The sequence below is a fragment of the Poromitra crassiceps genome (genome assembly GCF_964638095.1).
Source record: "Poromitra crassiceps genome assembly, chromosome: 3".
NCBI classification, from domain to species: domain Eukaryota; kingdom Metazoa; phylum Chordata; class Actinopteri; order Beryciformes; family Melamphaidae; genus Poromitra; species Poromitra crassiceps.
Genome location: NC_139625.1, coordinates 31,713,503 through 31,727,683, shown reverse-complemented (window position 1 = coordinate 31,727,683; position 14,181 = coordinate 31,713,503). Strand labels below are relative to the sequence as shown.

General features: G+C 42.4%; 1 protein-coding gene across 2 annotated transcripts; it reads left to right on the top strand.

Moving 5' to 3' along the window:
• The first annotated feature begins 5,872 nt into the window (after nucleotides 1–5,872).
• cdca4 (cell division cycle associated 4) lies at nucleotides 5,873–12,461 on the top strand. Of its 2 annotated transcripts, XM_083633635.1 has the most exons (3): nucleotides 5,879–5,983; nucleotides 9,154–9,291; nucleotides 9,635–12,461. In XM_083633635.1, the coding sequence occupies exon 3, from the start codon at nucleotides 9,644–9,646 to the stop codon at nucleotides 10,574–10,576; it is 933 nt and encodes a 310-aa protein (XP_083489761.1). In that variant the 5' UTR covers nucleotides 5,879–5,983; nucleotides 9,154–9,291; nucleotides 9,635–9,643; the 3' UTR covers nucleotides 10,577–12,461. The 2 variants fall into 2 exon arrangements, with proteins under 2 accessions (XP_083489762.1, XP_083489761.1); XM_083633636.1 differs by lacking the exon at nucleotides 9,154–9,291 and having other exon boundaries at nucleotides 5,873–5,983.
• The last annotated feature ends 1,720 nt before the right edge of the window (nucleotides 12,462–14,181 follow it).

Here is a 14,181-nt window from a genome sequence, read left to right as displayed (position 1 = left end):
AACGTGGGATGTGTGCCAAAATCTCTATCTGGGACGAAAAACCCGAAAATTAGTTTTTTACAATTTTTTTAAAAAGTGAATGGGATTTTTTCCCCCTTCAAAGATATCCTCATGAATTTCTACCAGTTTAATCTTCACAATATGCAAATTTGGCAATGTATGGCCTGCATTTATATAGCGCTTTTATCCAAAGCGCTTTACAGTCAGTAGGTACATTCACCCATAAAATATCCATTCACCCATTAAATATGGCAACTTATTACCACACAACTAACTACATACAGAAATGGCTATATATTAAACCTTCTGGACTTAAAGCAAAGTTAGAACATTTGTGTAATTTAGAGTTAAACTGACAATTCGGACTTTGAACAATACAAGGGATTTTTTGAATGAAAGCAAGCAAGCATTTGATTAATATAAATATATTTTATTCTCAATCATACTATCATCTATAGAATGTTCACTTAAAGTGAGGGGGGGGGGGACTTTCAGTAGGGAGATCAACAGGGAACTTGACCAACAGTTTACAATACAACTTTTAACACCACATAAGTACTATTTATGTGTCACATACTGTAAGCCAGGTCAGAAACATTACTCTCCACACAACACAGTCCAGGTATGAGGATGATGATCAGAGTTCATTCAGTGATAGGGTTTTTACAACAGTTACCTCCCTTGCATTTGCAGTACTTACAACAATGGATCCCAGCAACATCGCTTTGGATAAAAGCATCTGCCAAATTATGTAATGTATAATGTAATAAAAAGCATCTATCCATCTATCTATCTATCTATCTATCTAATCTATCTATCTTTCACAAATTTGACCTGGTCACCTCTGCCAATCCGAGGCTAGGTTAGTCTTGGCATTAGAGGTAAAAACAAATGAAATAGCATCATAATGTGACTGCAGCGATCCATTCTATTTTGTTGTTGAAGGTATTGTTGCCCTCTGGCCATCGGTTCAGTGGAGCACAGTCAAGCAAAACAGGCATCAGGACTCTTTTATCTTAAATGTAGGTGGAGAGACGTGGAAGGCCATGATGTCATGATGTCATGATGCTGACGATGATGATCCTATGCTGCTTCCTGAAACTCTATATCCATGCTACAAAAGTGACTAGCTCTCTGCTACTTGTTGTGCCTTTATGTTTTATGTATGTTGTGGGTCAAGTTGAAACTTGAAACTAAAGTATGTCTTGTTAAGGGATGTCCTCTATTGCTTTACTGTGTGTCTGGTCCCAGCAGACACAAGGCTAGTGGTTCAAGAGAGACCATCCTGCGACTGCAAGGTCACAGGTTTGATTCCCACAGCAGCCACGTGTCCTTGAGCAAGACACTGATCCCCTACCTGCAGACCCATTGTAAACCCTGGTTCAGAATGTGGGCTAAATTCTGGTACATGGTGGTGAGGTCCACCACATCAAAACTTGAGTTTTTAGCCTTGTTTTCTCAGAGTTTCTGACTTCAGAGGGACTTTAGAGGCCGTTCATGTGAAATTTTAACCTGACACTGCCAGATGGTTCGTTACACAGAACCATCTGGAACTCGTCCTTGGAAAATGGCAAGGGCAGGCGGGTTCAAAAAAATGCCTGGCAAGTGATTGGATGAACCATCTGTCTATCACCGTCTATCACGGGCTCACTTCCTTGCTTCTCGCTATCATCACACCTAAATCCTGCCCATATGGCCCTGGATGCTGATTGGTTCGGCCCACTGCTTGCACAGAGTTAAACAAATAGCTTGGAGCGTGACAAGATTTATTTCTAGCACGATCATGATCTCGCGAATGCAGCTGCCTCACAAGGTTAGTGAAATTAAATTAGTGAAAGGAAAGTCATTTTTCTGATCTATCCGATAGAACATGAACACACAATTAATGCCTTGCTTCAGCAGGGCCAATGGTTGCCGACATGGGGGTTTGAACTCCTGAAGGACAGTCTGGTCTCTCTACTCACATCACAATACTGCTTTAGGAACACCAGTGAGTGAGAGCACTAGAGCAGATCTATACATTTTCTTCTCTTGTCTACCAAAGAAACCAAAGAGATGTGATGCACTTTATATTACTAGGCATCTCGCTCGCTGTGCGCGCTCACTAGCTCGCCGAGCTAGCCCTGCAGCTTGCATATGCAGCTCGGCCGCAACGCGGCCTCGCCCACAGCTCTGCTGCTGGCATGTGCAGTGCACAATTGCTCAACTTTGCATAACTGATGGTATCCCTCACAATGGCTCCATGTCGGATGCCAAACCAATAGTCTGTGGGGTGCCCCAAGGAAGCGTTTTAGGACCACTGTTATTTTTACTGTACATTAATGATATGAGAGAAGCATGTTCTTGTAATCTGTTTTTATTCGCCGATGATTCCACATTCCTCATCTCACATAAAGAGTTGAGCACTCACTCTCCAACTAATGCTAGGAGAAGAGCTCTCCAAGATTAGCAAGTGGCTGTCTGACAATAAACTCTCACTTCACTTAGGGAAAACCGAGTCTATTTTATTCAGATCCAAGCCCAGGTTAAGGAAAGCTCAAGGGCTCAAGGTTGTATTAGGGAATGAGGTAGTAGCAGCACAAACAACAGTGAAGTACCTGGGCTGTTTGTTGGACAGCAGTCTCGGGGGGGAGGGAATGGCCATACAGGTGCTGGGTAAAGTAAACGCCCGCACCAGGTTTTTGGCAAGGCTAATCTGCTTGACAGAGACAGTCTTAGACTACTAGCTAACAGCCTAGTGCAGTGTCATTTTGACTATGCTAGTGTATCTTGGTTTGGAGGGCTGACAGTTGCATCCAAGAATAAATTACAAGTGTCGCAAAACAAGCTAGTTAGAGTTGTGATGGGCCTGGCTACCAGTTGAGGCCAGAGTAGCACAGCTTAGGCTCAACATGGTGCACAAAATTGTCAATGACAGGGCCCCCAAGTATCTTGTGGCTATTTTCCAAGTGTTCGAGAATCACATAGCCACAGAACTAGATCTAGCTTAGCCAACCTGCGTCCTCCAAGGTGTAGAACAAAGATGGGGCAATGCTCATTTGCTTACACAGGAGCTATGAAATGTGTGATTATATGTGGTTATGTATATTATGTACCGAGACCAAGGACCACAAATAAGTCTTTGACTTTTTGCGCTATCCTTGACATTTTTATGATGCGTGACTTATTTTTTCATCATGTATTGTATCAACCGTCCAATAAACTGAACTAAACAACTAAGCAAAACACTGATGACATCACAATGATGTCACAATGTCTATGACATCATCAGTGATGTCACAATTGCACGAGTGTAACCAAAAACCACAATTGGCTCGAGTGACATCACTGATGATGTCATAATGCCTATGACATCATCATTGCCTATGATGTCATCAGTCATGTCATAAGATGATTTTGGTCAAAATGATGTCACTGATGATGTCATAGACATTGTGACATCATCAGTAGGGGTGGGAATCACTGATGCCCCACAAAATCACCTTTCTTCAACTGCAAATGATGTCCCCAAAGAAAAAACTTTGTCAACATCTGTTTTAACTTTCATCTAATGAGATAAAGTCTGTTCATCTCACTTCAAACATTTTTATTACAGCAAAATGGGATTGTCAAGCAGACAGACAGACAGACCAACACCTAAATGTTGCATGCACTTGACATTTTGTATAATAAAATATCACGATACTTGGCATTCGATACAATATATAGAAACACTGCATGAAATAGGCCATGCCCATCACGGGGGAAAGCGCTCCATTCACTTCCTTACACCAGTGTCATTTTCCTTGAATTAAACATAGCTAAAAGCTGTTGTGTGGTGGGCTGCGCAGACAATAAATGTAAAAAATCACCAATTCAATTTTTTTGTACTTCCGAGCAAAACAATGAAGCCATTGAGAATTGACGAGAAGAAAAATGTGGATCTAGCTGTCAAGGAAGTAAGTTGGAGTGTTCAATGTCCGTATATACAGTATGCCAGGATTGGGGGGGAGTTTCTGTTTCCCCCCGTTTTGGGCGTGGTTTCTGAATGATGACGCGCTCTGCAGTGTCTCTATTGCCCACAAAATATCACGATACTATGCTGTATTGATCCCCCCCCCCACCCCTAATCATCAGTGGGACAAAAATTGAAACAAACAGTGCCCACTTGAAACAAACGGTGCCCACTTGAAACAAACGGTGCCCACTTGCTCACTTTTATGTAATAAAGAAGATAGCTGGTCATTAAACATGAGGGAGCTATGTGACGTTTACTGGCCTCACATGACAGGATTAGTCCTACTGTAGTCTCGCCTGCCAGACTATCTCCACACTTTGTTTCGTGCTGTACCAGCACAGGAGAGAGGTTATCTTTACAACCATCCACTGAAAGTACCAAGCAGGCCTGCTTTATTGCACAATCCAAATATTCGTCAAAATGTACCATTTTCAGCGTGTATGGTGCTAGTTTGCTAACTAGCGTTGTTGTTTCACAGTGGCGGAGGCATCTGAAAGCGATAAGACGCAGGGAGTGGAAAGGGATTTCCCTTCTGCTCTGACTGAAATGGTCGGAGCCGATGGCAGAGCATAACTGCAGCCTGCTTCCGTTGAGTCAGACTAGGCCTAGTGTAGCTTTTAACCCGGTATGAAAGCTGTACAACTGGGTATTGAAATATTCAAACAACTACTTCTTGCAATCGCCATTTAGTTGCCTGGTGCTGTGTGTTAGTATTTAAAAATACAAAAAAATATGGATGTTAATGAGCCTAAATACATTTCTCACTGCCTGTATTTTGTAGTTTATTTTGATACGTTGAGTGTGCATTTGCAATTTGATTATAATAATGATAAGAATGATGTCGCTTGCTGCTATCTGAGTGTCATATTGGTTGGTCTATTGCCTTTAGTAATTGATTAATTGATTAATTTATTAATTGATTGATTGATTGATTGATTGATTGATTGATTGATTGATCATCAATCTCTTGGTTGTAAATGTCAGAATATCTCAGTGAGTTGTAGCCAAGTCCAAGTCAGACAAATTTCTAAAATCCAAAACAATATAGTGGTGGTAGTTGTAGTCCTTCAACACTCTAGTTTAACTGCTTATCTCTGTCACACACACACGCACACACGCACACACACACACACACACACACACACACACACACACACACACACACACACACACACACACACACACACACACACACACACACACACACACACACACACACACACACACACACCATAAAAGCTCCAGTAAACACATATTATTATCAGAATTATCAGAAAAGCACAAAACATGGTATGCAGTTGTATTCATGCACAGAGATTGTGTTCACTTCATGTAGGCAATATTTGTCATCATACAAGAGGTCAAGAGTTACATGTTTGAGTTAAAAAAAAATGTTAGCCTACTTTATGCTTCCCCCCCTTGAAAACAATCTCCATGTAATTTACATAGGCCTAACTTGATACTTCTTTAGATGACTGATGAGAAGGTTTATGCCAGATTAAAATGTGGGTAAACTGCATTCCACAAGTAAAGAGGCCAAACTTTATCTGGGTTACCCTCCACTACATCTGTTTTAGTCTTTGCACTTGAGTTCAACTGTTTCTCCTTTTCTTTGAAAGGAAAGAACAAGTCAAATCCGACGACCTTGGGTTTTTTAAAATAAAACATTGTATCTTTTCTCGTTGGGGCACGTAGAAACCCAAGGCATATCTGCTGGCTTTTGTTGGCTCCCCTCCCCCCTTGCCTTCTGTGTTGCCAGATATCGCGATAGAAACAAGCAACCCCCTCCACCTGGTTGCTTGTTTCTCTCGCGAGATGTGGCGGCAACAGTGCTCCTGTGCCGTCCGCTCTCTCAACAACAGCAGCAGGCAGGAGGACAGAGGTAGTTTTGAAGCCGTGGCATGAATGATCTCATCTGAACCTGATCTCCGCTTCCCTACAGTCGATCCTATGACCGAGACGGGAATAAAATAACACGAACACGAGGTGAGTACGGCGAGCTAACCGCCAGTCAATCATAGTTTTAACCGGGCAGCCGAGTAACGTTGTGGTTTTAGGAAGTTAAAAGCAGCCGCCGTGAAAACTCTTCTTTTTGGCTAGAAGGACCGCGGAGAGATGGGTGGGCGCTAGGCTAATTAGCTTTACGCTCGCTAGCTATGCTTTTTTGGGGGGGAATAGATAGGCTCGAGTAGAGGCGTAAGGCGTGGGTTTATGCTTCCACGTCTATACGAGGCATCTTTCCGTTTAATCGAACATATTAGTACAGTTAGTTAGTTCGCAAGTTTAAAGTTATGTCCGTAGCCTAGCTAACGTTAGCTAGCCAGCTAGCTGTTAGCTACTAGAGCAAAATGGCCTCATTGTCGCTCTAGCTTCCTTCTATGATGCTCAAAGACAAAGCATGCGGCAGTCACGGCTCGGATTGGCATTGGAGGTAAAAACACTGGCACACTGCTCGAATTGCACTCTTGATAGTGGATTTATCGTGTTGTTTATTTGGGGGAACATGTGGGTTGATACTGTCGTGCCGTGAGTTTATTCATTCAAATAACAGTGAGCTGTGAAAGTGCTGGTTTTTGCTCTCAGTGCAGTGGGGGATGGGCCATGCTAGGAGCCATTGACGTAAAAGGAAGGTTACATTTTGTTTGGCTTCTGACTCCTAGCATAGTAGTAGCAGTGATTCACAACCTTTTTCATATCAAGGGCCCCTAATCTACTACACATTACAGCTACGAACCCCATTTGATGACATTTTGCCTCTCAGAACCAAATCATAATATTTTTATAGTTAGAAATGATTTTGTCCAGAATTCCATCATACGTATCTGTGTTGTGTGCTACTGTAGGTAGAGAGATCACAGAGAAACTAACCAAAACAGTCATTCTTCTCCATTCTCTAATTGTGTTAATGTTAACTTCTTGTAAATGAAATAATGGTTTAACAACTCATCAGTTTGCTGGGTGCCCCCTGCAACCACCTCGAGGTAGTCCCCACGTTGAGAACCACTGGTAGTAGTATTAGACATAGACTCTTATGTCATTTAGCGAATTTGATATGGCTATACACTTAGGATTTTGCATTTAATCACTCAATTCCTGATATCTGAATATACCTGTGACTATATTTTGTAATGTCCAAAGCTGTATTTTTTATGTGCAGTGTGCTCTTTCTCTCTCCCTCAAGTTATTGGCAATTAATCTTCCTGCTTGGTTTTTAAAAATACACACATGCACCCCCCCCCCCCCCCCCCTTAGGGAGGTAGTGTCTAGTGTCTTTGTTTAACAGGGACCAGCACAAATGCATAAGAAGACAACAGATGTCCATAATTGTTTCTCACCCTTTATTTCTTACATCACTGGGAAACTTCACGACTTGTCTTATTCTGTCAGGGAATGTGCCTATGCAAGCGAGGGCTCAATCACTTGATCACAAGACAGGCTTCCAAGTCACTCAGTATGAATTAGATAAACTTGTTTTACTTGCAATTATTGTTTCTTAAAATACAGGTCTGTATCCAGGTCACTCACATTTGTCTCTTCATTCAGCGAGGGCAATAGCTCAAATTTAATGGCATTTCTTCATCATTAGTCATACAGGGTGTTTATGAAAGCAGCACATTACCGCCCTCTAGTGAAGGCTGCATGAGTTTAACCATGGATTCCTATTATCAAGAGCTCACTTGGTGTGTGACTTAACCATGTTTTAACAATATAGGTGTTAGGGGATGTGATGTCAGTGTAGGAATTTAGCCAGGGGCAAGGGCAAAAACGACCCAAGAAATCTCAGAATGCCCCTAAAAACGTGATCGAGGGACAAAAATTGTCCCCAAGATTTCGATCATTTTGTTTTCATTAAATGCATTTAAGTTCCATTTGCATCTCTAACACACACTCAGCACCTGCAAGCTGGTTGCCAACCCCAATCAAAACAAAAGAAGAAGCAGAAGACGATGATGATGAGGAACACTCACTATGCTTTAGCGACTTTATGCACTAATTTAAAAACGATTAAGTGCACCCAAAATATTTTTTTGAATTTCCTCCACTGTGATGTTTTTACGATTTCAGGTTTTTTTGGGGGCTATACAGCTCATTTCTTTCAACATGCCTCGGTGCCACAAAAGTAATCATTTTTGGATAGTTTATCATTTGTGTGATTACAGGCCCTCAGCAATGACTGGCATTCTAAGCTATAAAAGTAAATATAATAATAATGCACAGTTGGTGTACAGATCCTGATAGTAGTCTAGATAGCTTTATTTTGGTTATTGGGGAGAAACAAATGTGTTGATATGGTATTGTTGTGTTCAGTCAGTTTGATTTCTCTTCTGTAAACCATAACTATCTTTACAGTGAGTCCCAACAGTTTTAAATTGCATTATCCTTGTTTGTGTGTTGTGTGTCTGTATGTATGTGTAATTCTTTTTCCAATTATTTTTAAAATTTCATCACCAACAAAAATGTGAAGACAGTGAATTCGCCATCCCCCCCAGACTGATTGTAGCACAAAATAACCCAAATGCCCTGCCCACAGGTTTTACACAAGGGAGACACAGCCGGACACAGCATATTATTTTTCAGAAAATGAAATGCCACAGGCCTCTGTTCAGAGCTCAGTCTCACATTTATTCACATGTAGTTTCTTGTGGGAGTCAGGCTTTAATGTTGGCGGGAGTGTTGTCTTTCTGCTGTAAGACATCTCTGTCTGTTGTCTTTCTGCTGTAAGACATCTGTGTTTGAGGCTGCGTGTAATAAGGAAGTTGACTCCTTTTCTTCCCCTCTCCAGTGAAGAGAAAGTGCATTTCTTGCTCTACTAGTTTTTGAAGCGTGGCGAGTGTAGACCTGGTAACATGATATCCCTTGTAAATATTAGTGGTATTCAATGAACACTGTAAATACTATCACCGTTTCACATTCTGTTAACTTTTACTTTGCAAGAGACTAAGACGTTATTGTTTAGGATATTTTCTTGATCGCAGGTGGCTGTGGGAAGGAATATAAACGCACCGATCGTGTAACTTGAGTGCTGTTTTGTTTTTGTTTTGTGACAAGGGTCTAGTCTGTGCTAACTTTGATGCAGCGTCCACATTTAGTTGGTAACCATGCTATTTTGGGTGGCTCGGTGGTCTGTTAAAAGTGTGGTTGTTCCCGCCCAGCAGGAGTCTTGCCTCAGACTGGCCTAAAATGGGCAGACATGGTGCTGAACAAAAGCTGCTTGTCGCTCGTACAAAAGTACTTGAAGCGTTGCAGCCGGGACCAAGATACTATTCTATTGCCTGTGCCTCTCAACAGGAAAGGTATAGCAAACTCTAAGAAAAAAAACTACAACAAACAATTTAGTGTTTACTGTAGTCCACAAAGATTTTTAGTCTGTAGAGTTTATTAATCTCAGCTGGTATTTAGCGGATTTGTACCTCTAGCTCCCTTATGATACACAAATATTACACCACATAGCCTCATTGCATCACACATTTACATAATTAATTACATTGCATTTATTCCTACAAATGTGTTTGCGCTAGTGAAATTGAGCAGAACACTCTTTGTGTGTCTGTCAGTGTGATAGAACTTTGTTAATGCTTAGATCCGTTTTGCCATGAGGTGTCTGACTCTGTTTCTGTCTCCTCATCATCACCACAGAGAGACAACATGTTCCCGAAGGGCACGAAGCGCAAGTTCTCTGACTCCGGAGAGGATCCGGCCCCCGGCGCCGAGCCGGGTCCGTCGGCCGCAGCGGTGGCGGTGGCTGCTCGGACGCTGTCGTCGTCCTACAGCCTGCAGCGGCAGTCGCTGCTCGACATGTCGCTGATCAAGCTGCAGCTGTGCCACATGCTGGTGGAGCCCAACCTGTGCCGCTCGGTGCTCATCGCCAACACGGTGCGGCAGATCCAGGAGGAGATGACCCAGGACGGCACATGGCAGATAATGACCCAGGCCCTAGCGGCGGCCCAGTGTCCCGCGGACCGCTTGGTGGCCACCGAGGTGCTCTGCAGGCAGACCGAGGCGGCGGCCGCGGCGCAGGCTGGGCAGAGCCCCAAGCCCTTCTCTGCGCCGGTCCTGGAGGAAGGCTATCACTCGGAGGAGGTGGTGATGGAGGGAGAGGGGGAGACGGAGGTCACCATGTCCACTCTGTCCACCGTCTCCCCGCAGCTGTCCTCGGCCTCTTACCTGGCGGGCCCCTTCGGCATGGGACCCTGCTGGGAGGAGGAGGAGGAAGACGGCGATTGTGAGGAGGACGAAGAGGAGGACAGCGAGGAGTGTCCGTCGGAGGGGGAAGAGGGCGACCGGGACCACCTGACCGCAGACTCCAGGACAGGAGAGCAGGTTTTTGGGACTTTTGAGATCAAGCACCCGACGCCGCCCCCCGACCCCGCGCTCGAGGAACTGTTTTCAGACGTGGACGCGTCATACTATGACCTGGATACGGTGCTCACAGGCATGCAGACCGCCCCCAAGATGGGGCCCTATGACCTCTTGGAGAGCCTCTCCTCTCACGGGCCCACAGCCCTCAGCTCCAGCACGAGCTGCAGGTCAGACCTGAACGAACTGGACCACATTATGGAGATCATAGTGGGCTCTTGAAACTCAGAACATTCCGATCTCGCAGACTCTTAGCAGACTATGCACATGACGTGTGCATGTTCTGATCTCGCAGACTCTTAGCAGACTGCACATCACATGTGTAGTGCATGTTCTGTCTCTTACCAGACTATGCACATCACATGTGTGGTGCATGTTCTGTCTCTTACCAGACTAAGCACATCACATGTGTGCATGTTCTGGATGTGGTATTGTTACATGTGGAGATTGTGGGAGATTTTGTGAACAAGGTGGGAAATTAACACCGGCTGCCAGCCAAAAACGAATAATGATTTGGCGTTGACCGGGTAGGTTTGTATTCTGCTCTACCGGCCACTTTGGAAGGTAGCTAGCCATTGTTTGGACCTTTTTCTTTGATTCTAAAAATGTAATTGACCGATCAATTAGTGAAAATATTTTTTTTTAAACAAGTGAATTTTTGGAGTTACAAGCCACTGTGGCCAGGGGGCAAAACAGTTGGTTTCCTACATTGTTTATGAAATCCAAAACTCGACAATATCTGTGAGAAGGCAAAGATAATTACCTATACCATGATGCATTTTTCATTGACATACTTTCCATGTTTACTTCTGTCATACACTCTGTAGGTCTTTTCGGTCATGTTTTCTGCCATTTTGTCCATTTCTATTTATTGTTACATGGACTGAGGAACAATTCATTACACTACATGCACCAGAAACCAGAACAAATTGTAAATCCAAATCTATGAATCAATACATATTTTCCTAAAGATTTGAGCAATTATGAATGAAATATATGTATATGTACGTATGTGTATATAGAAATATATTTTTTGCATTATACAGCTGGGGGATTTTGCAAGTATCATTTGATATTTTTTATTTTATTTTTTTCCCCTCCCAAGCGGTTTTTAAGATTTTAATGTAGCCAGACTCAACACAATGTCTTCCCATGGTTTGGTATATCCAGTATACTGTAAAGGTGTCGGGACTGGCATTGTCACACTTTTATAGGCGCTGTTATTTCATTTTCTCAATAGCTTTATGCAGGGTGGGAAATGACAATGCTGGTAAGTTTTGTTTGTAGCTGGTCATTTTGTTCACTCTTCCAGTCACTTTGGCAGGTCAACGGGCCTCATTTGGAGGTCCTGCCCTGCTCTGAAAATCTGGTTGGCTGGTAAAATGACAAAACCAGTTAGTTTCCTGCCCAGACTTTCTGTATACTATAGACTCCATAAAATAACACACAGCTTTTGTTGAAACATTTGGAGAAACCCCGGGGCGAAAACTGCATTAAGAAGCCATATTTCTTTCTCTCATTTGTAGAATTACAAAGAATTCTATGTGTTGACCCATCTAATTTATTACTGTTTTATTTATTGTATTTATTATATCTAGGTACAGACATGCCATATCAACTTTTCAAATCAACCACAAGGCCCATTGAAATTGTTTATCCAAAATATGCCCTCCCTCTTTTTAAATGCAGTACCTATTCCCCGCATTTTTATTATTGGTAATAATAACCGGGTTACTATTCAAATCACTATGCAGCTCTATCATACATGTTTCAAAATGATTGTATACAATTCAAATGTCCTTTAATTCCTTTATGCAAACAGTTGCCTTTCTCCTAAAGATGTGGAAAATTAAATGCATTTTCAAAATTGTTCCTTGTTATCACGATGAAGAGATTAACTCAGGCAAACAAAATGTATTGACGAAAATACAGTATTACGATGCGCTTAATACCTTACCACAACACTCCTCTGAAGGATGTCACTCTGGTCTGAATGGGAGCTAGAATTTCAAAGACTAATTACCGTTGTAAAATGTATGCATTTTTTATATTAAGGAAAAAAAACATTGTAGCATCTTTGTAAATATTTTTTATAATAAAAGGTGCAACTATTGATTGTCTGACGTGGGTTATTATTGAATGGATGTTTTTTTTTATCATGTAGTGGTGACCATAAGTAATTCCCATAAGTTCTCCTGGGGAGTCTTTCCTTGTTCCTCTTTGTTTACTGCTGTTTGGATTTTCTGGTTTGGACATCTACTGATCCTTCATCTCCAGCTGAAGACGCGCATGCATGACCGCTCCCAGCACTGGATCAATATTAGCTCAGCCTTTGTCAAATGGAGAGCACTAAAACTTGAAAGGGTTTTCTAGTGACAAACAGCTTGGGCTTGCTACAGTATAGTTAGCCTCAGCACGGTAGCTAGCCAGCAAGGCTGGGCAACATGTTTTTGTAATTGCTCGTACAAATCGCAGATGGTCGCTTTTTTTCATCAGGTAGTGTTTGAGAAAATATAAGTTCCATTGAGAAATCTCTAAATGAGTTTAGGGCCCCAAATGGCTGTATTGTCTAAAGTGTCTGTCAACATCCCCCCCTTCCTTTTCCAGTTCTGAAAAGGTGAAATAATGTGAGTAGAAATTATGATTTGACAATTATTGCACAAAAATAGCCATGATAAGGTGTTGCGTTATCCTAATTTCACAAAGCCACAAAATGCTGGAATACTAGCTGCCTTGTAAAGTTAAGAATCCCCCCCCCCCCCTCCAGTGCAGCTTCAAACCCATCAGTTGAAGGCGATTATTCTGCACTCCTTTCCATTGTCATGGATCCAGAATCCCTTATTTTGTCTGAAAAATGTACTCAAGACATTTCTGCTTTTCACCATAGGGGTCAAGGGTCAAAGGCCTGGGTACAGGTAGGGATTTAGATGGGATGATCACATTACTACTACTGCTGATGTTTGTTATGCCCATGATGGATTCTGTGTGGTTTGGTGATCACCCTGCTTCACACTCACAGACTCAAAGGCAGGCGTGGGTGGTAAGAAGTTACAAGTAACACAAGTAAAATGAGTACTTTTCATGTTCTTTTTTTAAACTATACTTCTACTCTTACTCATATTTTTTATTTTTAATCTACTTTTTACTTCACTACCACTCTGGGACAGGGAAATGAAGAAAGAGAATTCTGACATCAGAATCAGAATTGCTCGAGTGACATCACTGATGACATCAGAATTGCTCAAGTGACATCACTGATGATCACAATTGCGTGTGAGTGACATCACTGGTGAGATCACAATTGCTCACGTGACATGACAAGAAATCGGCTGGAGCCAGAGAAACTCCGGTTGAGCATGCAATTTGGTCAAGTCACCAAAAAAATGTGCGCCCATGGCACATACTCTCCAGAGTCTCCACCCTAGAAATTCACCTTACGAAACGCACAAATTTCTAGTTTGTTTGATTCGCCTTTTTCACTTCCCACCCACCCATTTTGTATCTAAAAGGCAGAAAGCAGAACATTAATGTTTCTGACGTCCAATCATTTAGGTGTTCCAGTGTTGGGGCCCTCGTTAAAGTTTTGCCTGCGCCTTTTTTTTACTTTCTGCCTTTTAGACACAAAATGGGTAAATTGGTTGGGAAGTGAAAAAGGCTAATTAGCCTACCTACACCTACATGACATTTTTTCACTTTTGGGCATTGGGAGCTGCCCAGTACAATCCATCTTCCACAGCTGAGTGTTTCTGAGCAGCTGCAGTGGAGTAGGCTAGTGGGAGTTAAACGTCTTGCTCATGGGCACTGCCGCAGCACTGACGGAGGGGAAT

Bases quoted from the DNA above. Each gene is read 5' to 3' on its own strand.
- cdca4 (XM_083633636.1), top strand. From the start codon at position 9,644: ATGTTCCCGAAGGGCACGAAGCGCAAGTTCTCTGACTCCGGAGAGGAT.